Genomic DNA, 23,698 nt, shown 5'->3' on the forward strand with positions numbered 1-23,698 from the left:
ATATCACAATATATCAAGAATATTTGTGAACACAATATTTCTGATGATAAAGGGAAAACCCCCCCAGAACATTTTGTTGATGTTTGCAGGCAGCAGCATTCGGAAGTGTACGTTAATGAACAGGATTTTTCAACTGAGCTACTGTCACTGATGATATACTTCCTAGATTGAAATGTGACTATTGAAACAAGGTTCCAGCAGTACAGCAGCAGAGCAAGATTAAGTCAAATATAAGCACAAAAGTAGCCTATGTAGTGTTTTCCTTGGAAATTGTATGTGAAAATAATTCCCAATACTTCACTTTAACAAGACCTAAAGTATCACAACCTTGTACCTCATCAGGATATGCTCAAGAATGTCATATAGTAAAGCTAAAAAACTACCTGGGATGTTGTATCTTCCTCAGTGGAGTCATTTGGGCTGCACATCTACGGCTGCTAGCACCTCTTAATTCACAGACTGTTTGCACTCAGCGGTGTGTCTTTTCCACAAAATATACAAGCAAACAGCTGGAGCTGTTTTCTTGTATATTTTGCAAAAGTTGCACTTTGTTGGAGGTTTTATAAGAAACTTCATATATAGGTACTAGATCATCATTGGAGGTTGACACGCAGCTCTTATGCTCTGACATGCCTGGGCTAGTCTCACTGTTACACACAGCAGGGAACGTAAATGAATGATATCACAACTTGACATTTTTATATCACATAAAAATGCATACAGTATTGTCACAGAGGGTATGATACAGCACAGTCTCTTCTGCATGCCTCCGTGGTTATTTGAGTTACTGTTGCCTTTCTATTAACTTGAAGGAGTCTGGCCTTTCTCCTCTGACCTCTGGCATCAGCAAGGCATTTTCCTGCAGAAAACTGTGGCTCGCTGAATATTTTCTCTTCTTCAGACCATTCTCTGTAAACCCTAGAGATGGCTGTGTGGGAAAATCCCAGTAGATCAGCAATTTCTGAAAAATCCTCTGGCAAAAACAACCATGCCATTTTCAGAGTCACTTCAAACATCTGCTCTATTCTGATGCTCTTTATGACCTTAAGTTAGTCATCTTGACCATCTCTGTATGCCTAAATGCACCGAGTTTGATTGGCTGATTTAGATATTTGCATTAATGCAGAGTTGAACAGGTTTATGTAACAAAGCAGCCAGTGAGTGTATATGTCTCTAAACTCTTACTCATGTCCTCTTTAAGCTACATTTCGACTGCATTATTATATCTTATTCTGAAGCCTCAGTTTAGCTTCAGATGAATTTTGGAACATTTCTCCATTTGAGCTCACATGAACCCCTGTGAGGAAGATCAATGCATCCATTGAGTTCACCCATGTGCTGCATTACACGTCTGACTTCTGAAGACTTCTGAAAATCTGAAGCTTGAGATAAAGCTCTAAATGGGAAAAAGATTCTGCCTGTATTTACAGAGACACATTTCCTATAAATTGTCAAAGGGTTATATTTCATGGCTTAATGTCTGTGTCTTCGCAGATGACTTTTATAATCAAGAGGATCCCCGTAGTGGATATCATAAAACTAGATCTGTAACTGCAGTTTGACGTTGGACACAACTATCACTTACCATATTGGTGTAAAGCTTTATGTTGTGATCCTGACTTCAGTCTCTTATCAGATGACCGCTTAGATATTTCTTGCTGGTGATTTCATCTGTGAGGATATTGGAGACCTATTAGTCTCGCCAGCAGCTGAGAGAGGCAGGAAACGAGGTGTTGGAGAAGTGACTGAACATCTGAGCTGAAGATGGCGAGAGTCTCTAAGTGGCATATTACCAGGCAGCCAGAATAATTTGTGCAGACAGGTAGAACGGTCTAACCTGTCTGATCCAATGTCAGGTGACGTCTTGTCCTCGAGGTCACTGTGTTAAAATAGAAGCTTTAGCAGAATATTGAGTCAGTAACGTCTTGTATGCAGGTTTAATACAGACACTGTAAAGCTGGCTGCTCCATGCCTATTAAGGTTTTCTGTTCAGGACTAATTTAAAAAATTACAGAGATAATTTTTTTAACTTCTGTGTACATCTCTTGAAGTCTCACTGTGGCTCCAGTTACAGCAATGCTAATGAGCCCTGCCTTTGTGGAGATTACAGTATCACAAGTGTTCAAGTCATGTGTGTGGATGGGCTTTTTAATGGTGTAGATATTCAGCCCAGCAGATAAACATGACCACTTTTTTTACTAAATGACATGGCTTTGGGTACCAATTAGGAATACATTTATTCAATATTTGGATAAATGGGATGTTGGGATGTTGGTCCGATCCAAAATGATCCAAAGCTGGACTTTTTTTTTTTTTTTACAGTCAGCCTATGGCAGTTGCATCCAGTCTGTTTCCTATAATACAGGAGTGATAAATGAGCATATCTGCTGCTGTCTGCACAGAAATTCAGATTTAACAGAACAAGCTGGCAGCCAGTTGAGTCTCTTCGAGTTGTGCTCACTGACATAGACTGATGGCAATGTGTTGGCATGTCTGCATGTATAAATTCGACAGCAGTAGTTTGCAAACGTGTACCCCCCTCGCATGAGCCAAGGTGTGAAAAAGGTTGTGGGTCATTATCAGAGGTTTCAGGTGAAACAATAAGACAAGGTCTCACCCTGTGTTAAGGCCCCTGGGATGGGATCTCAAGCTCAAAGAATCTATAGATAAACCTCAATCTGCTGCTTTATGTAGTAGATTCAAAGAACCACTACTGTCAGGATTTACAAAAGAGGTGCGGGGAAAATGTAATCATGTAAAGCAGCGGTCCCCAACCCCTGGGCTGCGAGAGTTGAGGCTGTGAAATTTATGGTTTTCAGGGTTTATGTTTTTTTTTTTTTTATCGTTAACTCTGTTTCCCTGGGTCTTTTCCAGTGTGTTATTAATAAATCTTCTTTTTTTTGGTATCGGTACTGGTTTTATTTTGTTGTATTTATCCGCGACACCTTAAATATTGTTGGACATAAATCGGTCCGTGGCGCAAAAAAGGTTGGGGACCGCTGATGTAAAGCCATGGACTCAGTTATTTCTGCAGCTGGTCTTACTGCATATTTATTTGTAGGAGTTTCCCCTTCAAAACGTCAAACTTTAGGGAGGAGAGTATTTAAAGGATACAACTGTTTATTATTTAGTACTGAAGAAAAAGGTCCTAACTCTTTTCCACACAACTGCGATTAAGCAATTTAAAATGAATCACAGATGCCATTCAAGCTGCTCCTCGGATGTCAGATTAGTCATGCGGTCATCCAAACAGCTTGTTTGCAACCCGTTAATTTCAATAAATGTCAAGTAAATGCCAGGTCATTTCAAAGATGACCTAGCATTCAGGGCAGGTCCAGTGTCATGGAAAAGCAGAGGTGTTTCCAGAACACGCAGTTCTTTGTGGGTAGATTGTTTTATCTCACTGGCAAAAGCAATGGATTAGTCCTGGAGGGAAACTCCCACGTGAAGCTTTTATCCTCAAGAAAATAACTGGTGATTTTCTGACTATCGGTAATTTAGTTGGATGACTCTGCTGCATTTACTTCAAACAGTGCTCAGACTGCTATAAACAAAAGTGCGATATCTCTAAATTAGCCAAAACATTACTTTTTTTGTTCTGTTAAAGTATAGGGAGTATTTCCCCTGATCCTGGTAAATATGTGTCAGCAATGTACAATTTGAGATATGAAAGTAAAACAGGAAGATACATTGATATCATGTTGGCGTCATTAAATGTAACTAGATATTGTCATCTGTTGCAATCATCATCCTTTAGCTCGTAAAGGAAACTCATTCACGTTTAAAACCTTTGACTGCTCAAGAAAGTGGGAATCATATCTGGAAAACTTTTCTTAGTTTCCCGTTTGCTGTTCTGTTCAGTTTGCAGATAGTTTAAGTCACATACGTTACAACAACAAGCACAGATGATCTATTTCTCCTCACAACATCAAGTTATTATATGTCGATCAGCTCCCCTTGAAAGACAGGGACTACTGCGGTGGCACCTCTTGCTTGCTAACAGCCCTAATATTAACTAGTACATAAACAGATTCCCAAACAAATACACACAGCAGCAAAGCAGTGTGAGATATTTACGTGACCGACGTATGTGATGGCTAGGTGCCATTTTGGCGGCTTTGTCTCCATGCGAGGGCGAGCAGCTTTCGTAAGTTGACACCTACTCCTTATGATACGACATGTCATGCGGAGGAGGTCTTTCTGCATGTTTGTGGATATCAGTGTTGCTCTGTTAACGCCAGTCTGGCAGCGGGCAGTAACATGAGGAGCTGATGTAGTGTGTAAATTAAACGGGTCTCCTTGTATCCTGTCTTCCTCACCATAGATTGATGTCTGTGTGTCCCCCTTTTTTTTTTAAAAAAACTTCTTTTTTTCTGTGATGTTTTACTCAGTAAGTTAAAGTTGTGCTTTTAAAGTGTATCAGTGAAAGCGAGGAGGCAATATAGATGCAGGTTTTGGAGGGGTTGCAGTCACAGACGGTTGTAAAAAGGCTGTCGTCTAACCCTGCTGCCGTACTGCAAGGATCACGGGGCTTTGGAGCCACACCACCCCGTTTAGATGGATGGGTTAACAGCAGCTTTTACCCCGTAGTATCCTTTGAGGGTCAGTGCCAAGACCACTTCAAAATGTGCAAACCATAATCCCCCTCTGACATTAATATTTTCAGATGGGAGGCAAGCAGAGAGCATGGTGTGTGTGTGTGTGGGGGGGGGTGTCGATGTAAGCACGGTCTTTTTGGCTGGCCTTGTCGCATGCTGGCAGTGCTGATGGACATTAAAGCCATTACTCATGCTGGAGGCATGTCCAGAATGTATTCTTAGCCACTGTCTTCCTATCAGTCACTACAGAAAGGTTGGAGGGTCAAAAAATAAAGAGGTAACCAGTCTGCAGGGCTGTCTGCACCGCTGCTGTTTACCAGGGAGGGGGTGATATTTTAAACCTGTGAGAGTTCACATATTTACCCCACTGAGCCTGACTGACCTTGCCATTTGGTGGGGTGAAGAAGCTGGAGACCACTGATAGAGAAGAGAAGAGGCAGCGAGAGAAACCCTTCATTACTACTCGACAAGAAAGAGCGTTGAGTTTGTTTTTTCAGACAGAAAACAGCAGGAAGAGTACCAGAAGAAAGGGAGACTGAGTTGAGGAAAGGAGGCGACGGCACTTGAGGGAGGTGAACGGTAGCCAGGCTGAGCTGACTTCCCCCACCAGAGGAGGAGTTGCAGTTGCCGGCCAGGGCAGGTCCCAGGGCTGGCAGGGCTGGCCCTACTGCTTCTCCACCTCTGTTCTTTTTTCCTCAATCACTCCTCCTTCTCCTCCCTTTAACGATCAACTAAACTGCTGTGCAGTGATGAACTTGCCGGAAGCGCTCATGAGCAACAGAGGAATGCTTAGAAAAATCTTGCGAAATGAACTTTTTTGCTGCAAGTGAGAAAGATTCCTGAGGTTAAACCTCCCATAAGAGGACCTCCTCTGCATTACAGACTCTCACCCTTATGTCTTCTCATCCTTTCTTTTTTGTTGTTGCACTCACTGGTTGAGTGCACTGAGAGACTGGGGGGATTTTTGTACTGTTTTTCTCTAGTTTTGCTTTTGTAAACCAGAAAAGTGGCAACTTTTTCAGTAGCACGGTGCAAGGACCAGCTCCACTCACCCAAGATGAGCCGCTGGCTGAAATGCACCTCCGTGCACTTTGTAGGTATTCATTGCCAATAATTTTACCTTGTCACCACCGTTATTGGAGCTCTGATTTCATGAACAGTGTGAATGTAGCCGAAAGCTGTGCTTTACAGAAGCAGCAGTGCAGTGGCAGAACTCTTAGATCAGCTCTCTGTGTACACATCGCCTGTTTTGAATCTTGGTTATGATTAAAATTTGCACTTGCTTGTTTTTGCTTTGTCTTTATTTTGACTTTCAGTGTAAAGAGCCACATTCTTATCAGGAGGTTTAAGAGTACTGTTTCCTTGCTTTGTAGCAACAACTCATGAAGCGTTTTAAATTCCTGGCACATTAAGGTCTATTCTTGTCTGTTATTATAGCAGAAAAGGAAAAATGACTCAGAAATGGACTTTGTTCTATGTGTGTTCGTGCCCGGCTTGCGTTTGGTAGTCAGCTAAAACTCCTGGGGACCAAATTATAGCTATTACTCTCAGCTGTTAAACTAAGTACAGCCTTGGTGAAATACATAACTGTTTGGTTAGAAATGTCTGATAGTTTGCTATCATCATTGACAGAACACAGACTGGAACAAGTATGATGATCGGCTGATGAAGGCAGTGGAGCGTGGCGAGGTGGACAAGGTGTCTGCTGTTCTCAACAAGAAGGGCATCATCCCCACTAAGCTTGACGTGGAAGGACGCTCTGCGTAAGTAAACACAGGCGCATGCAGACACACATGCATCCATGTGCAGTATGTTGACATGTATAGTCAGAGCTTTGAGCTTCAGCAGCACACACGCGTACCACACGAAGTGTAGTACAGTGAGATGACAGTGTACAGATCAGAAATCACTGAAACGTTTGTGTTTGTTTGAGTCCAGCATGGATTGGCAAAGATTTGTAAATCTAAAACCAGCAACAGCAATTCCAAACATTGTGGTGACCTCCCCACCGCGTGACATTCCTGACCTTTTTTTCCAGATAAAGCTTCTCTAAGATTCCTTCACAATTAGGTCACTCTCGCTCCAGAACGTCTTAAATAAGCACCACGTTACCCCTGCATGAACCTCCACAAATATAAACACAACAAAATGAAACGAGTGCAGTACATGATTCTGTCTCCATTTTTTTATATCCAGAAATTTCCCTTTTAGTTTCCCTTTGACCGGAGGTCAGTGTGGGAGCTGGTGTAAAGAATGTCCGTGGACACGAGGCTTGACCACATTGTCCGGAGGTGGTTTATGTAGTCCCTACAGGAAATGACTCTCTGCAAATTAAGATTAGATCCACTGTGATGCTTGCAACACCAAGTAATACATTTAGGCCCTGCTGCAGGCCATTACCACGATTTCTTGACATCTTGGAGGAGGAGCATGTTTTAAGTGAGAACCTGATATATTCAGAGGTTGTTGTTTTTTTTCCCTACTAACTCGATATGCACCCTGCAGTGTTAACAGGGCAGTAAGAAATAGAAGGAAAATAGGTCAGTCTGAAATGTGTATGAGGAATTCTCTGATGTTGCATCTCAGCCATCCAAAACCACAGATATGAACACATCTCCCAGACAGACCTTTAATGTAGTGCTATTATTAAAAATGGTTCAGCCTTGAAAAACAATACATTGACCTGTTTTGTTTTTTTGTTTGTTTTTTTTTTTAAATGAGGTGCTCTGTTTTCTTCCTAAATTTAAACAGATTCTGACACCAGTTTTTCGGGCGGGCAGGCGCCCTCGGTTTAATCCTAGATATATGAATGAGTCACTCGTCTCTGGCCTGTGCTGCGCGTTTATTTTGACAAAGCCTTTTTTAAACCATAAAACTCTGGAGCTCCAGATCCCAGACTGCAAAGGTGCAGAGTATTTTCAGCAGTGTGTGAAATTCTCTTGTGGCACCACCGCATAGACCGATGTGCACATGCATGCGAATAAACACAATTATACACACATCCTGATAAATGCCTGGTCTCATAATAAGGTGCTAGAATTTGTCAGAACTAAATCCAGAACCACAGCCTGCAGAGGTTGTTGTTTCCAAACACAGTCATGCTTATCATTCGCTGTTCCCCTGTGGATCAGAACCAGTTAACTGTAAAATGAATGAATATTCGAGGGGGGGCCGGAAGAGGTCACTATTTTGCCACGTCTAACCAAAACAAAAGTGAACCGCAACTCAGCCAGGCCACTTATAGTTCACTGGGCCACACACACACAGACACGCACACATGTGCATATGGTATTCTGGCCTTTGCAAAAGCCCACAAAGGAATGTTGAATGGTGATTCCTTATAATCATGGACCTCTGAGGGGAAACTAATTACAAGCTGTTACCCCCAATATATCATTTGGTGTGCCCTGGATTAGCCTCGTTGTGTAGAGCTAATGAATTCAGCCCTAAGTGTTTCTATCGCACCTTCCAGCTGAGTAAACAGTTTGCATCTCTGCTGTGGCTTTAGCTGGATCTCAGCGTGGTAAGCCCACCCATCACTAACGCTCATTCTGTGCAGACAAGGGCCTAGTAGCAAAAGTAGTTCTCATGACAGCATGAGCATACCACTAAAGACAGTCAGTCAGCTAAACCTCCAGCACAATCCTGGCACTGAGTGAATAGCTAATTTTGTGCTCAAGTGCTTTTGGGGGGTGCTTTTTTTGTTTTTTTAATCTAACTATTGTAAGATCTGAATTTCGTGTGTGTGTGATCTTGAGGCCAACTTGATGATAGATTTACAGGAAGTAACACTAAGCAGTCACTGCCATTCTCTTTGTTATATATCAAATGTATTGCAATGTTCTCCTTGTCTGGCTACCAGGCAACGACGTTGACCTTCTCATTTTGATACGATGGATGTTGTGACTTACCACTGGCATTAGAGGACTTTCTTAAAACTAAGCGCAGCAGTGATTGACAGAGCTTTACAGAAACGAGTAGAGCAGCATGTTTTTGTGCACACATACCAATATTCACTTTCAGATAAGAGGGAGCTAAATGTAAGATATGAACATGGACTGTTGTATCCTCAGAGACGCACTTTGTCACACATGGTTCAGCTAGCGTCATACTAGGGTTTGATAGAAAACAGAAACAAGTGGACTCTTTTAAAAATAGCAGCCATATCCAGTAGACTGACAACCTGAAAGCTCCCCAAGGAGCAGATGTGAAAATGTAATGTGCTCTGTTAAAGCCAGAGCCATTAGTCTCCAAAAAAAAATCTTGTCTAACCATTTCACTGAGGTCTCCATGTATTTATAGCATCAGTCCTTTGCATTTGTTGAATATCATACTTTATTTAAGATGGATTTTTGGCATTTTTGCCTTTATTTTATTATTGTAGAGACAGGAAATGCCAGATTTTCAGGCTTGGCCATTTTGGCTTTGAGTTATATTTGCTGTCAAGACAGTCATCGCTCTCTATTCTTCAAAGTCATGGGGAAATGCACTCAATTAATTGCACTTATGTACCTTTAACTTTATTTCAAAGCATTCTTTGAGTTCCCTTATGGAAAGTGATGTAGGTTATGAACTTAGTGAGGGGTATCACCCCACTTGGATAGCTTTACTCTGCTTCCCGTCTGCTGTTTGGCCTGGAGAGCCCAAGACGCCACTGCTCCACAGAAGATCAGCATCTCCTGGTCATCAACACTGCTTTTAATACCCACGCCAGCGTTGAGGTGACAGCCGAGCTGTCTCCTTGGCAGATAACTTGGGGTTAGTGTATGAACGGGCTCATGTGTCCGGGTGGGTGTCAGACAGAGATTAGCTTACACACAAGTGCTCCGCAGTCTTGCATGGAGACTAGCAGCAGTGCTGCTGTGGGTTACATTGGACAAGCGCAGCTGGAACGTTTCCAGTTGAAGGTGATGATTAAATACATGTTGGCAAACACGTGCAGTGGGAAACGGCTTAACTAAGTAGGCAATTAACGAGGGAATATGTGCACTGTGTAGCAATCGTGCATTAAACACTTTCGCTCCAACTTGCACTGAGTATGTTCAGTCGAGTCACATGGTTCTCATTGGTCGATAGATTTGATAATTTGGCTTGGGTATCCCAGTCACAACACTTGATTGATGCTGTAGATATCAATAAGCTTACTATTCATGTCTATTAACTATTAGCTATTACCATGCATTCAACATTTTTTGTCGGTAGACACGTTTTTTTTTTTCTGCAAAATAAGCAAGTTTGTGTCGCTCCTAGTTGTCACTTAGACCTCACAAACCCTGAGGGCTCTCGTTATGTTTTGAGAATGCTGATCCTGCTGATAGCTTGGAGCCAGGCATCAGTTTGCAGCCCCTCTCTTGTCTCTCAGTTTTACCCTCTCCCCTGTCTCTTTACACCCTATCACGTTTTCACTTGCCCTTCTCAACTCTGTGCTCTCTGCTCTCTGCTACATACCTCTCACCCATGCCCTGTCAGTCTTTTCTGGCTTTTTTATTTCTTATTTATTAATTTTTAATTAATCTCCATCTCTCTCTTGTTTTCCAGGTTTCATTTGGCTGCAACACGAGGACACTTAGAAGTCCTCAATCTCATCCTGGGACACAATGTTGATGTGACTGCGAGTGACGCCGCTGGTAAGTTTGTTGCACCAAAAGCCTTGTGCGTGATTGCTTTGATTGCTAGCAGATCGTAGCAGTCACTCAGAGTTTGGATAGAAGACACTGACTTGTCTGCAAACGCTCTATGAAATGTAAAAAGCGCTATGGAAACTGGAAAAAGAGCATGATCACCTTCATAGCTCAGAACCATTTAGCATGCACACTCACAGACCCTTAAAGGCGCAATATATTTCTGCAGCTGTGAGTATATGTTGCTTGGACCTGAGCAGACCGTCATAAATTTTATCCACTGGTGACAGCAGTTCTCACTGCCGAGCGACTAAGGCAAAGAGTATGCAACCTTCAAAAGAGTGGTAATGCTAAATACTTTGAAGAACAAATGACATCATGCTGTTACTTTCCACAGACTGAAGAAAACGGCAATCCCATCCCTATAAAGGGCGTAACAAAGGTTTTAATACTAAAATTACAACTGCTATTATAGCAACAATGAAATTACTTCATAATCTAGTTTGACTGAAACAAATCTGTATGCTGTATTTACAGAAATATTGCATTTCTATTTAATATAATGAATTTAACATCATTTGAAGTCCTCTAAACAGATTAAACGACACATGTACTGTAAACACTTGTAGTATGTGCATCAGATGGGGTAATTGCATGTTGTGGCGTGTTTCTCTAAATATGCATACATGCAAATCGTGGGTTGTAAATTAACTTTTTTTTGTTGTTGTTTTGAAATTGCTTTTGTCTCTTTCAGGTAAAAGTGCTCTCCATCTAGCTTCGAGAAATGGACACTCTCTGTGTGTGCAGAAACTCCTGCAGGTAAAGCGCAGCTGTCATTGTTAGAAAACGTATGCCAAAATGAAATGACATACTACCTTTTTATTTGGTACAGTTTCACAGTCACTGGTCAGTCAGAGGAGATTCCCTCTCAGCCCCATTAAATTCTTTTTGCCAAACAGCTGTGGCTGCTGAGGCCACTCCATATCGGTCAACAGTAGTGCTTGTTGAGTCACCGTGGCCCTCTGGAGGATTTATGTGTTTACAATAAGGCGGCTGTCTCTCTGCAACATTGTGCTCTCATTGTCTTGCGTCCCTTCCCCCTCATGCCCCCCTCATATCTGGCATGGCAATGATCTAATGGAGGTTGTGGCTGTTGGCAGGGGGTTGTCAGAGCTGTTGACAAGCCTACCCTCCTGCAAACCTGTCATCCATTCTTAGTGCCGTCATCACACCAGACATAGCAGCTGGATGCCCACCACAGCTACTGTCTCCCTCCGTCAGCCCAAACCATCACGGTATAGGATATCCCACCTCCAATGCGCTACCTTCAGCTCCCATTGCTGTTCTACGCCCCCTCTTCACTATGTCATTTGAGCATGCTGCTAATTTTTGGCCCTTGTTGCTAGAGAGAGTGGAGTTTTTATAGTGGGGGACAGATCGTACTGTCAAGCTTACCCAGCAACATCAGGCTCCTGTTAGCATAGAGTCCTGCAGCCCTCATCACCACAGCACTACAATCACTGGAGCCCAGTCAGTGGAGTGGGCTGTGTGTAGATTTCACAAGCATTTGAGCACAGCACCACTTATCCTAATATGACCTTCCTTCTTCTGCCTTTTAGTTTTCACTGCCAGCTGCTGGAAATACATGATATTTAGGGTGCTCCTGTTTTACACACCTGCAACAAGGAAACCTAATTAAACCACTGCTGGACAAGTAGACTGGCATAAGAGAACCTGAGTGTCTGTACTCCACTGAAAACACTTTGTGTCCCTACATAGTTACAGTGCATGTTAGTAATGACCAAACAGAATTGTTAAGGGGTCATTTCTTTGTTATTTGAATCAGATTACAGCTTCTGCCTGGCTCTGTGTCATTATACTATAATACACTGAAACAGGTCTGTGCTAACGAACCTGTAATGTAAAGTGTGAGTTTACCTTTTTATATTGACAATAAGTCATATTCTTTATTTGTTTTGATACACGCTGTGTAACAGTTTCTACATTTTCTTTATCTGAGTTTATCTTTGTTTTTAACAGCACAACTCTCCAGTTGGAAATGTGGACCTGCAAGGAAGAACGGCTCTACATGATGCTGGTAAGACTATTCTACGGCAAGGCAGGGAAAAGTTATTTCACACAGCAATTCATTAACATTTGTAGTTCCAAGGACTTTACAAATATTGTAAATTTCAAGAAAATGATAAAATAACAGACTGAAAAGTAATGCACCATAAAACCAAAAGAAGAATACAAAGAATAATAAAAAGTGGCGTGAAAGAGGTTACAGCCGATATATCTGAGATCCAAGGGGAGTCGATTTCAGCATGGGGTACTACAAACATTAAAAGCCAGTTTGGCATTTTGAGTTTGAACTCTGGACACCACCCGCTGTCCAATCCCTGCAGACTTGTAGAGCAACATACAGTGCTGACCGCCTGTCATGAAAAGAAGGAAGCACAAATAATTTAGAAATCTCTAAAAATTAAAGAATTCAGTTAACTGAATTTTTATATCCAAATTTGAGCCAGCAACCACTAAAACCAAGTTTTCTGTTCAGGAATGATTGCTTAATTTAAAAAAAATAATGCACTTTACTATTTTTTTCTTATTTTTTCTAAAACCACAAATTTTTAAGTTATATAACAACGATGATTATATTTTAAGAATTTGCACATAGTGATGTATTAACACTTCTAGGAACATTAAAAAAGTTATTTTGGCATTTACAAGTACTGTTAATTTATGGCAGCTGTGGTATAAACCATCCATGGGCGGTTAAGCACTGTACACTATATGGACAGATGTATTGGCCCACACCTTTCAATGTTTGAATTCAGGTAAAATTTGGCCTTTGCATACATTTGTGATAGTATGAGTAATTCTAAAGAGCTCACTGAATTCGAGCCTGGTGCTGTAATAGGATGCCACTATTGTATCTCATGAAATGTCTTCCCTCCTAGATATACCACTATCATAAATCAGTAGCATTATTGCAAAGTGCAAGTGTTTGGGAAACACAGCATCTCAGCCATGTCTGTGTCCGACCACTGAGTGCTGATGCACACTGACATTCTGCTGAGTTTCTGGCATTGGCTCCCATACCTGAACAGCTCCTGTAGGTGTCCTGTGTTGGTGGCCCAGTACTTTTGTCCATATAGTGTATTTTGCATTTTGGTCTAAGAAAAAAAAGACTCAGTTCAAAGCTTTAAGTAGTATGCTCTCTCTCATCTAATGTTGAGGTGACATCACTCTGTTCCAGCTCTGATTCCACTGCAATAAAGTGCTCAGTGTATTTTAAAACTCTATTCTAGTCCACTGTAGTCCTGATTCTATTATAATCTACTAGTACTGACAGCAGCAGTAGAAGATTATAGTAAACAACTATCCTGCTGCTACTAAATTATAGGTGTACTACGGTAAAATAGAGCTGGTACCCTGTGCAGTAGCACAATAGTAACTGCTGTAGCATCAACCCAATTGAGTTCTATTCAAGTACTCACTCTACTCTGTATGTGTGTACTGGAGTAAACTCTACTCTTTTCTCTCTTTGACTGTTTTCCATAATCAAAGCCTACGCATGCGTGCATATGGATGTTGATGTTTGAGACATTATAGAAAATAAAATTCAGCAGTTTGTTTAAAGGCGGTTTGCGTATAGCTTTGATGGTACTATTTTCAACATCAACAGTGTCTGTGCTTGTTTTTCCATGGTAAATGAGATGAAATGATTGCAGCGCTCTGTTCTTTTTCTCCACAGTCATGGCGGGCTGTGCCTCCAGCGTCAAACTTCTCTGTGACAGCGGGGCGGCTGTGAATGCCACCGATTTTGTGAGAATTGCTTTTGCTCTTTGTTTTGCAGTATTTTTCTGAAAAAGCCCAAGCCATTTTGTGCTTGTGTTTAGTCCTTGAGTTTGCCTTGTGTGGAGGTCTTAAACTACATTTAAAGTCATGTTAACCTAGTTTACATAAATGCTCTTTGTGGATCAGATCATGAAGGAGTGTACTCACATCTGTAGAGGAATGTGAATGTTTTTTTTATTTTCTTTCTTCAGGATGGGAGGACACCTCTGATTCTGGCAACCCAGATGTGTCATCCCCGTATTTGTCAGCTGTTGCTGGAGCGAGGAGCTGACATTACTGTCCGGGACAAACAAAACAAGTAAGATACACTCCAATTTGCCGAGCGGGCCTGTTAGAGCAGTTTTAATTGAAGTGGAAAGCAAGATTTGGACAGATTATATAGTTTGAAAAGTTAAAACAAGTCTCATTTCTTCTGGCGTTTTTGTGACATTAACATGAAACCAGTTTAGATTGAACAGGCAATAAAAGTTTTGTTTTTAAAAGGGAAGCAAACAGAATCCAACACTGAAAAATACAGCAGTAGTAAGAGCTCATGAAGGCACCACCAGCCTGAACCCCTGTTATAAGGCAGGATGGATCCATGCGTTCATGTTGTTTACACCAAATTCTGAACCTGCCCTCTGAATGTTACAGAATTTAAGATAATTTGATTTGACAGGAGTCGCACACAATGTGGTCTTCTGCTGCTGTAGCCCATCTGCATCAGGGTTTGAGCTGTTGTGTGTTCAGAAATGCTCTTCTGCACACCTTGGCTGCAGTCAGGTTACTGGTACATCCCCATCAGTTTGAAGCACTCTGATGATTCAGCTTTGCCTTCATTATAAACCGTCTCTGACGCCTTCAGGACCGCGCTGATCCTCGGCTGTGAGTTCGGCTGTAAGGATGCAGTGGAGGTGCTGCTGAAGAGCGGCGCCGATGTGAAGACTGTGGACGGCTTGGGTCACGATGCACATCACTACGCTCGCTTCAACAAGGACCAGGAGCTCATCACGATGGTCAAAAGTTACATCGACAAAGCCAACAGAGGTCAGAGAGCAGGACAAGAAACAGCTATTTCTAAATTTGCTTTTGGAAGAAAATAAATAAATAAAACTTTCCAGACTAACCTAAAGATAAAGGAAAGGTCTAAACCTTAGTGTCACACTATTTATTTATTTCTTTTGTTACTTGGATACTTAGTGGCATAAAACACATCAGCGTGACGGCTCACCAGATTATTTACGTACAAAGTGAAAGGTGATTTTTGTAAAGACTAACAAAAGTGTAGCCTTTAGGCTACATGACAGTACTATTATTACATATGCTATCAATAATGACAAGATGCTATTTAACTTTAAGTAGCTGCTGGCTTCGAATCATAAGTATACAAAGTTATACATTTCAAATCCTGTGTTTTGTTTTTTTGTTCTACATGTCTTACAACACTTTCACAGCTGCTTCCTTTTGCCTTCCTTGGTTGCGTTCTCTCTGAACGTGTTTTTGTCTTATCCTGATAACAAACAGCGGAGGAATGAAATGTCACCTTTCGCTTTTCTGGTTGTGTTGCAGATAAAGAAGCCGCAAAGATAGAACAGTGGAAGCGACAGGTAACGCTGAAACATGCAAAAATCACATCATCTTTAAGTCTCTTTAATATAATAATAAAGAGCATTTGTTATTCTCCACATTTCACTCATTGTGGAGTATGTCATGGTGACATGTAGCCTAATGGAAATGGTGCTGAAGCTCTATATTTGTTAAAGATAACGGTGGTCAGAGTTGCTTATATTTCCAGCACTGCAACCTCGCCCTCTCCTGCTGCTCCCTCCACATCTCTCAACATCTTTTTTGGTGTTGTTCAGCACACCGTTTATACATTTCAGGCTACATAGATCTGCTCAGTTGTGCAACGCTGCCATCTAGTGCCTATAAGTGAGAATTGTTCTGTGATTTCATGACTGTGGTAATGTTAAATTAAGATCCTGTCTTATCCTCAGCATTCAGTGGAGAGAACAGAGGCAGCTGAGATTAACAGAAAGGACCAGATCATACATGTAAGTGCTGTGTAACGTCACCATACTCATTACACACAAACAGTCTTTTCTATTTTTGATTCATCATTTTAATTATTTGTTTAAAGTTTTGTCTTTTTTTGCTGTTTGTTATTCAGGATCTGGAAAGGCAGAATGAGACTCTGCAGGAAGGCCTCAGGAAGTACTACCAGGAGCAGAAAGCGCTCTTAGATAAAGTCAACATGCTCCAGCAACAGCTCACCCAGGTAAATCCAGGCTAATGTATTCCCACAGTGACAGAGCCCCTGTGCACAACGGTACAGTAAAGCCTTCCAGGCGTCTGGCTCACTTTGTTCACTGCACCTGCCGGATGGTTTTGCACGTCCTTCTTAGGACTGAAATGATGAATTAAAGTAAAATGTAATAACAACAGCTAAGCTGAGTCACGCTGCTTTGGCATAATGTCTCCTTTTCCTCTAACATAAGGAGTGTAATTTAGGAAATGTGTGATAATTTTCTAACCCTAGGTGTTGAGGAGGAAGAGCTGGCTTATAATTATATTAAAAAAAGGGAGACTTTCTTAAGTGAGCATGATAGCTGCCTGCTATTAGCTGCCAGAACAATTTCCAATACGCAGAAGGGCAAGGAAATTCAATTAAATGAAATCAGCTGTCATTTATTAATCTCTCATGTGAGTTGACTTGTGATCCTTTTTCATCTGCAGGAAAAAATGGCCGCAGAAGACTCTCAAAAAGAGGTATGATAGAAAAATAACCACTTACTCCTGCCTGTGGTTCATTCACAATGTTCGCTTTTATCCTTCATTATAAACTGCATGCATACGTAACTTGAACAACAAGGAAACACTTTGTATGACAGTGCTGGTTAATGATTGTAGCTTGCTCTTTGTGAAATTGTGTCCTGTGCACAGTGAACTCTTTTCTTCCAAGAGCTCTTCCCTTTTTTTAGGTTATCAGCATTTAATAAATAAGGAATAAATAACAGTCACTTCAAAGTAAAAGGAAATTGTTAAACTAGTCTATAAATAAGCGTGAAGCTGCTCGCCCTTTAAAGCCATGGATGTCGAGGTGTTTTGTGGATTTATTTTACCGTGCGCGGATCAGTGTTTGCCTGCAGCTTAGTATCTTGGGCGCAGGAGCAGTTTTGTCTCGTAAAGATGTGCCAACCTGCAGACCAGATTTCTTCTCTTCGGGACTTCAGGCCTCACCTCCCTCCCTTTGACTTCTGCTGCCTGTAGAAGCATTCGTTTTTCACTCTGCCTGCAGCACATCCAAACGTCTTCGCTAAGCCCCTTTAATATCTGATGTTGTTAAAACTTTTTGAATTAGAAACATCAGTGGTGATAACACAAACTGTAGCACACATAGGGAGTAGATGCATTTAGACATATGGTTAGTAGGTACATTATCTGATATCTGTGTTTTTCATGTTACGAACTGTTTCAGAGTAAATTGTTTGATTGGTTTGGCCTTTTCTGAGCATTTCATTTAAAGTGTTGAAGTGTGAGTTCTTACCCTCACTGCTTTTAACATTCTTCTTCTTCTTCTTCTATTAGAAGGAACAGTTGAAGATGTTACTCAGCACCAAAGAAAAAGATGAAGGCGCTCGAGGGCAGGAGACTGTCAAGGTCCAGCTCCGGAGTACTTTGGTTAGTGAATTTATGCATGTGTGTGGTCTCTGCTTCGAGGTAATCCTTATGAAAGTAAAATGTTTTCGGATTCAAGTTTAACAGGCATGTGCAGCCTTCTGATTACAGCAGTGTTATTTTATTTGTATTTTTATGTATTCTGTCTAATCGGTCAGTTTGTAATCGATTTGTCCATCTGTGTTTTCACAGGGGGAATACTCTGGTCAGTCGGTTATCAAAGGTCAGCTTCCTGCTTATTTTGGGCCATAAAGAAAAGACTGTAATTTCAAACTTTAGCAGCAGAGTTTGTGTTTTCTTTAGTTTTACGTTTGTGTGCTGTTGTGTTGCAGGTAAAGAAAATGTTTTTGTCAAAGGTCACAGCCTGGATTCTGATCAGGTATTTCCCCCCCTGTGAACAGTTTTATATGTGCTGCATGTGTCTGGTGTCTATGCACGTCTTTCTTTCATAGTTTACATCTAAAAGGTTTGAATGTACAGTGGTGGGTGGGGCAAAGCTGAGAATGACTTTATTGTGCAATATAAACATATACTATACTAATTCAGCATCTTTTTCCTATCTCTCTCTAAAGATGCTCAGAAATCCTCCCCTCTCACGTTCATTATCCCGACCGCTGGAGAAGGGTCTTCCTGGTGAGCTGGATGCGCTCCGAAATGAACTTGAGGCAGTCAAGAAAAGACAGCAGGCAGCTGAGGAGGAGACGACACGGCTTCAGTCTGCACTGAGCCGTAAAACCAGAGAGTGCCAGGAGCTACTTCAGAGCCGAGACACCATCCAGAAACAGGCTGACCAGCAGGTTCAAGAGCTCGAGGACGCCTTGGGAGACGTCCAGAAACGGATGCTGGACTCTGAGTGCAAGGTCAAACAGCTGCAAGCCCACGTAGTCGCTGTCAAAGAACATTTAGGAGGCCAAGCGGCAGAAGAACTGCGCACTCAGCTCCAGGACGTCAAGGCCAAGTATGAAGGTGCTTCGGCCGAAGTGGGCCGCGTTCGCAACCGCCTCAAACAGAGTGAGAAGGCCTTGGAGGAGTACAAGAGCAGTGAGAGCCAACTAGCAGCTGAGACGGAGAGGCTGAACCATGATGTCCAAAATCTGACTGCAGAGCGAGACGTACTGAGAGAAACACTTTTAGAAATGGAAACCCAGCTGAAAGAGGCCCAGACTAAACATGGCAACACCGTACCGGCCGAGAAGTTCGACAACATGAAAAACCTGCTCACCAATGCAGTTGACGAGAAGGAACGGCAGCTCGCCGAGCTGAGGGAAGACTACGATCGGGTGCTGGAGGAGGTGGCGGAGCTCCATCGAAAGCTAGACAGCCCCTCCTCACAGGGAGGCCCGAGGCCGTTGTCTGCTGAGGAGCAGCAGGTCTGGGCAGCACTGGAAGATGAGAACGCTACCCTGAAAAAGACATTGGTGGAGGTGACTGCAAAAAGCCAGGCTCTGATTCATGAGGTTGAGAAGAGTGAGGATGAAAAAGACATGCTACAAGAGCAGCTGGATGAGCTTAACAGCAGGATTGAGGTGGACTTTATACCGATACAGAACCACGAGGAAGTTCGGAGGAACATGGTAACGGCTCTGGAGGATCTCGAGGACAAACTGGTGGAAGCCGGCGAACGTTGCGGAAGAGCAGAGGCACAAGTCCAACAGCTTCAGACCGAGAGGGGCGCGTTGCAGAAGAATATCAGCAGCCTCAGCAGCACGAGTGAGAAACAACAAAGTGAGATGGACACTATGAGGTGTCAGAATGCCGACCTGATAAAGAAAGTTGAGCTTTTGCAGAAGAGATGTGAAGACAGAGATAAAGAGTGTGTGCAGCTGACCACACAGAGTCAGACTCTCAAAGAGAGCTTGGAGGGACAGTATGTTCCCAGACAGCAGCACGAGCAAGTGAAAATGGAGTTAAGTTCCACCTTAGAGAGCGTTAAAGCTGAGATGTTAAAGTTGGACACAAGTCAAAAAGAAAGTGGGGAAGAGTTGAAGAATGTGAAAGAAGGAAATGAAAAGTTAAAAGAAAAGTTAGAAAAAGTTCTGCTGGAGATGAAAAACGACTACATCAGTGTAAAAGACCACAGAGCTATCACAGACAAGCTGAATGCTGCCGTGGTCGAGGCAGAGAATAGAGCAAATGAGGCGTCTGCAATGCATGCGTTGGCTCAGGATGAAACTGTTAAGCTTACTCACGAACTGGAGGCTCAGAAGAAAGAGCTTGATACCATACAAGAGGCTATTCAGTCTAAGTTTGTGCCTCTGACAACAGCTGAGGAGAAGGAAACCTCTTACAGCACCCAGGTTAAAGAGTTGACAGCAAAACTGTTGGAAATGGAAGAGAAGTATGACAAAGAAAAGACTGCCAGAGAGGGCAACAGACAGGAGGAAAAGAAACTGAAAGTTGAGGTGGAATCTGTTCAGAGGAGACTAGACGTCGCTCTGGTTTCCAGTGAAAAGCACAAAGAAAATGAGGAGGAGTTCAAGGCTAAATGTGAAGAACTGACCCAAAAGTTGGTCAACTTAGAGCAGCAGCTCGACGAGGTAACACTTCAGAAAGCTGAACTTCAAGAGCAAAATGCCCTGTGCAATGCTCAAATTCAAAACCTACAGGAGCGTCTGAAGTCAGAGCTGACACGCATATCGACATACGATACCGAGCTCAAAGCCCTCAATGATGCCTTACAGCAAGCGCAGGCTGATTGCAAGAAAGCAAGAGAGGCGCAGCAGGCGGAGGCCCAGAAGGTGTGCGCCTTTCAGAAAGAAGTGCAGGAACTCCACCGGGAGCAGGAGTCTCTGCTGCAGCATGCCGAGGCCAAGGAAGCCCTGGAGGCTGAAGTGGCTAAGCTACACCTGGCTCTCCGCGAAGAGGAGGAAAACAACGCCCAGAGGGCGGAAGATGTATCTGCTCTGCAGTCAGAGCTCCTTCAGGCTACTCAGGCTCTCGAAGAGATCCGCTGTAAGGAAGACCAAATGAACGAGCTGAAGAAGGAGAAACAGCAGCTGGAGGAGGAGGCCGCCAGCCTGAATAACAAGCTGCTGAGCTTGGTAGAAGAGCGTGAAAAGGTCCATCAGGAGGCAACAAAAGCAAGAGAGGGCGAGAGCAGGGCGAGGACGGAGATGGAGGCAGTCCAGGAGAAGGGGCGCGCCATCGAAAGGGAGATCAGAGAGCTGAAAGAGAGATACGATGAGTCCCTCACCACCATCTGTGACCTGCAGAAGAGGATTCAAACATCAGCTGAGCAGACCGAAGCCAAAGACAAGAAGGTACAAAACAATTCACAGTATAGTCTTAATTGTTCCCAGTTTCATTTGAGAGATTTTGATCAATTTTACGCGTGTTTCACATAAACTCTAAATGCCACTGTAACAATGAAAAGCATGATAATGACCACTGAGACGCGTTTGTCATTTATTTTGATGAATAGAGGAAAAAGATTTTTCTGACATTTTTCCATTTCTACTGTGGAAATCCTTGATCGACGTTAAATGATCTTTAACGTCGATATTTGTCCTGCTCTTTGTCTGTGTGACAGATCACAGAGTTGCTTACAGACGTTGAGCGATTAAAGCAGGCGCTGAATAGTCTGTCCCAGCTGACATACACAAGCAACACACCCAAGAGGCAGACGCAGCCCATCGACACACTCCAAGCTCAGATCAAGAGCCTACAGCAGCAGCTGGCTGTAAGTGGACACACATCACATGCTAAAACGTGTTCTAGACAAACTATATAAATATAGACCGCCAAAAGTATTCGCTCACCCATTCAAATAATTGAATTCAGGTGTTTCAATCACTTCCACAGTCACATGTGTATAAAATCAAGCACCCGTGCATGCAGACTGCTTCTACACACCTTTGTGAAAGAATGGGTCGCTCTCAGGAGCTCAGTGAGTTCCAGCATGGTACCGTGATAGGATACCACCGTGCAATAAGTCCACTCATGAAATTTCCTTGCTACTAAATATTCCACAGTCACTGTTAGCTTTGTATGCTTTGTTATAGTACCACTATCTTGCACAATTTCATGCTCCCAACTTTGTGGGAACAGTTTGGGATGGTCCCTTCCTGTTCCAACATGATTGCACACCAGTGCACAAAGCAGCATCCATAAAGACATGGATAGGTTTGGTGTGAAAGAACTTGACTGGCTGACTTCAACCCGACAGAACACCTTTGGGGTGAAATGGAGCGCAGACTGTGAGCCGTGTCTGACCTCACAAATGTGCTTCCATAAACACTCCTGAACCTTCCCCAGAGGAGTTGAAGCTGTAATAGCAGCAAAGGGCGGGCCAACATCATATTAAACCCTATGGACTAAGAATGGGGCATCACTCTAGTTCATACATGTTTGAGGGCAGATGAGTGAATACTTTTGGCAATATACTGTATTTAGTTATTATTATTATTACATATTTATTTTGGATAACTGAATTGATAACGTAATGAAAAGCTGAAAACAAGAAGACGTGAACAACTTTAGAGCAAGTTGGATGCTGCTCTTCTAACATCATAACATACAGCAGCTGGAAGCTGGAATACAGTCAATATTAATTACACTGTCTAGCTGTTAAAGACGTGAAACAAAGCACAGTGTCACTCACGTCTTCCTCCTTTCTGCTTCACAAGGATGCTGAGAGGCAACACAGAGAGGTGGTTTCAATTTATCGAACACATCTGCTCAGCGCAGCCCAGGTAAGTCTTACTCATTAATCTGTGGAGATTACTGCACAGTGAGATTTGTCTGGTTTGTCTACGAAAGAAAGTTTGCAGCAGGGTTACTACAGAATATCAGATGATGATAGTCTAATGTTAATATCTGATGTTATATATGTACCGAAGCCCTTCTTCTGTTTCTCCCACAGGGCCACATGGACGAGGACGTCCAGGCCGCCTTGCTGCAGATCATCCGCATGAGACAGGAGTTTGTGTGTTAAAGCTTCAAAACCCTGCTGCTACCTGCTGACTCAGATTCACTGTTTTCATATCCCCTGCTGTAAAGTGTTCCTGCTGTGGCCCCTGTGGGCGCCCAGTGTGTGTCTGCTGACAGGCTGTTAGAAAACACATTTTGCTGCATTTAAAGTCTAAGAAGTCTCCAAACTGTAGATGCAGACGAACACCAGCAGCGTTTTCTTTTAGATACACAGACAACATAAACTCAGCAGTTAAAGCCAAATGTAATCAACTACCTGTATGCAGAAACACTTTGCAGTTGCTGGTACACAGTATGTAAAAACAACAAACTGTTTCATACATTATTTTTCACATCTTTTCTAATGATGGTGAAGATCTGTGGATTTTATGCAACTTTTACACATTATATTCAGTGATGTGAAGGTTATTTGAAAATGTGCATCCCTTTCTTGGATTACTCCTGAAACACTCAGCTAACTGTAAACTGGACAAGCAGACCACTTTTCACATTCCCGCCTGACTGTCAGCGCTCGTGCAGAATGCTTCCATGTTTAACACCGACGTTTGCTGGAGTTTTAATGGGAGGGGTTCACAGTTTCCAGCTCAGAAGCTCAGAGTTACTGGCTGCTGTAATCATTGTTTTCTTTGATACATTTTCAGCTGCTGATTTATACACACACACACACACACACACACACACACACACACACACACACACACACACACACACACACACACACACTCAAATGAAGCAAAAACAGAATAGCAACAGTAGCAATATCAGAAAGGTACTTTAGGTGTACTTTCATGTCGCCTATCTGTACCTGGCCAGTGTACAGAGTGGCAAATCGTGCATGTGTGTTATCAGCCTAAAGCTAAATGACTATTTCTTGTAGTGTGCTAGCTCCTGTAGGTAAACCTTTTTGTTTTACATAGAGGGAGTCTGAAAACTCTTTTATGATTTTCTTCAGCTTGCAGGCGACAACGCAGATGTTGAGATGAGCCATCAGTTTTTTTTTCTTGTTCTTGCTAAGATCTAACTAGTTTA

The 23,698-nt window shown here is 42.5% G+C and overlaps 1 protein-coding gene across 3 annotated transcripts in view; it reads left to right on the top strand.

The window, feature by feature from the left end:
• The window catches only part of uacab (uveal autoantigen with coiled-coil domains and ankyrin repeats b), a 38,703-nt gene extending 15,290 nt beyond the window's left edge, over positions 1–23,413 (top strand). Inside the window, exons 1-19 of one of the 3 annotated variants that reach the window (XM_085405456.1) lie at positions 4,955–5,695; positions 6,231–6,361; positions 10,137–10,225; positions 10,974–11,038; positions 12,260–12,317; positions 13,980–14,050; positions 14,275–14,381; positions 14,928–15,109; positions 15,632–15,669; positions 16,060–16,116; positions 16,233–16,340; positions 16,799–16,831; positions 17,651–17,743; positions 17,933–17,963; positions 18,073–18,119; positions 18,313–21,000; positions 21,270–21,419; positions 22,366–22,431; positions 22,602–23,413. In XM_085405456.1, the coding sequence (XP_085261582.1) occupies positions 6,264–6,361; positions 10,137–10,225; positions 10,974–11,038; positions 12,260–12,317; positions 13,980–14,050; positions 14,275–14,381; positions 14,928–15,109; positions 15,632–15,669; positions 16,060–16,116; positions 16,233–16,340; positions 16,799–16,831; positions 17,651–17,743; positions 17,933–17,963; positions 18,073–18,119; positions 18,313–21,000; positions 21,270–21,419; positions 22,366–22,431; positions 22,602–22,673 (4,053 nt within the window). In that variant the 5' untranslated portion in view covers positions 4,955–5,695; positions 6,231–6,263 and the 3' untranslated portion in view covers positions 22,674–23,413. Of the gene's footprint in view, positions 1–4,954; positions 5,696–6,230; positions 6,362–10,136; positions 10,226–10,973; positions 11,039–12,259; positions 12,318–13,979; positions 14,051–14,274; positions 14,382–14,927; positions 15,110–15,631; positions 15,670–16,059; positions 16,117–16,232; positions 16,341–16,798; positions 16,832–17,650; positions 17,744–17,932; positions 17,964–18,072; positions 18,120–18,312; positions 21,001–21,269; positions 21,420–22,365; positions 22,432–22,601 lie in introns of those variants that run through there. The other 2 variants (XM_085405449.1, XM_085405441.1) reach the window with 2 other exon arrangements.
• The last annotated feature ends 285 nt before the right edge of the window (positions 23,414–23,698 follow it).

This window comes from Rhamphochromis longiceps, linkage group LG1, assembly GCF_057381845.1.
Source record: "Rhamphochromis longiceps isolate RC_006_pf linkage group LG1, R_longiceps_female_GT1.1, whole genome shotgun sequence".
NCBI lineage: Eukaryota > Metazoa > Chordata > Actinopteri > Cichliformes > Cichlidae > Rhamphochromis > Rhamphochromis longiceps.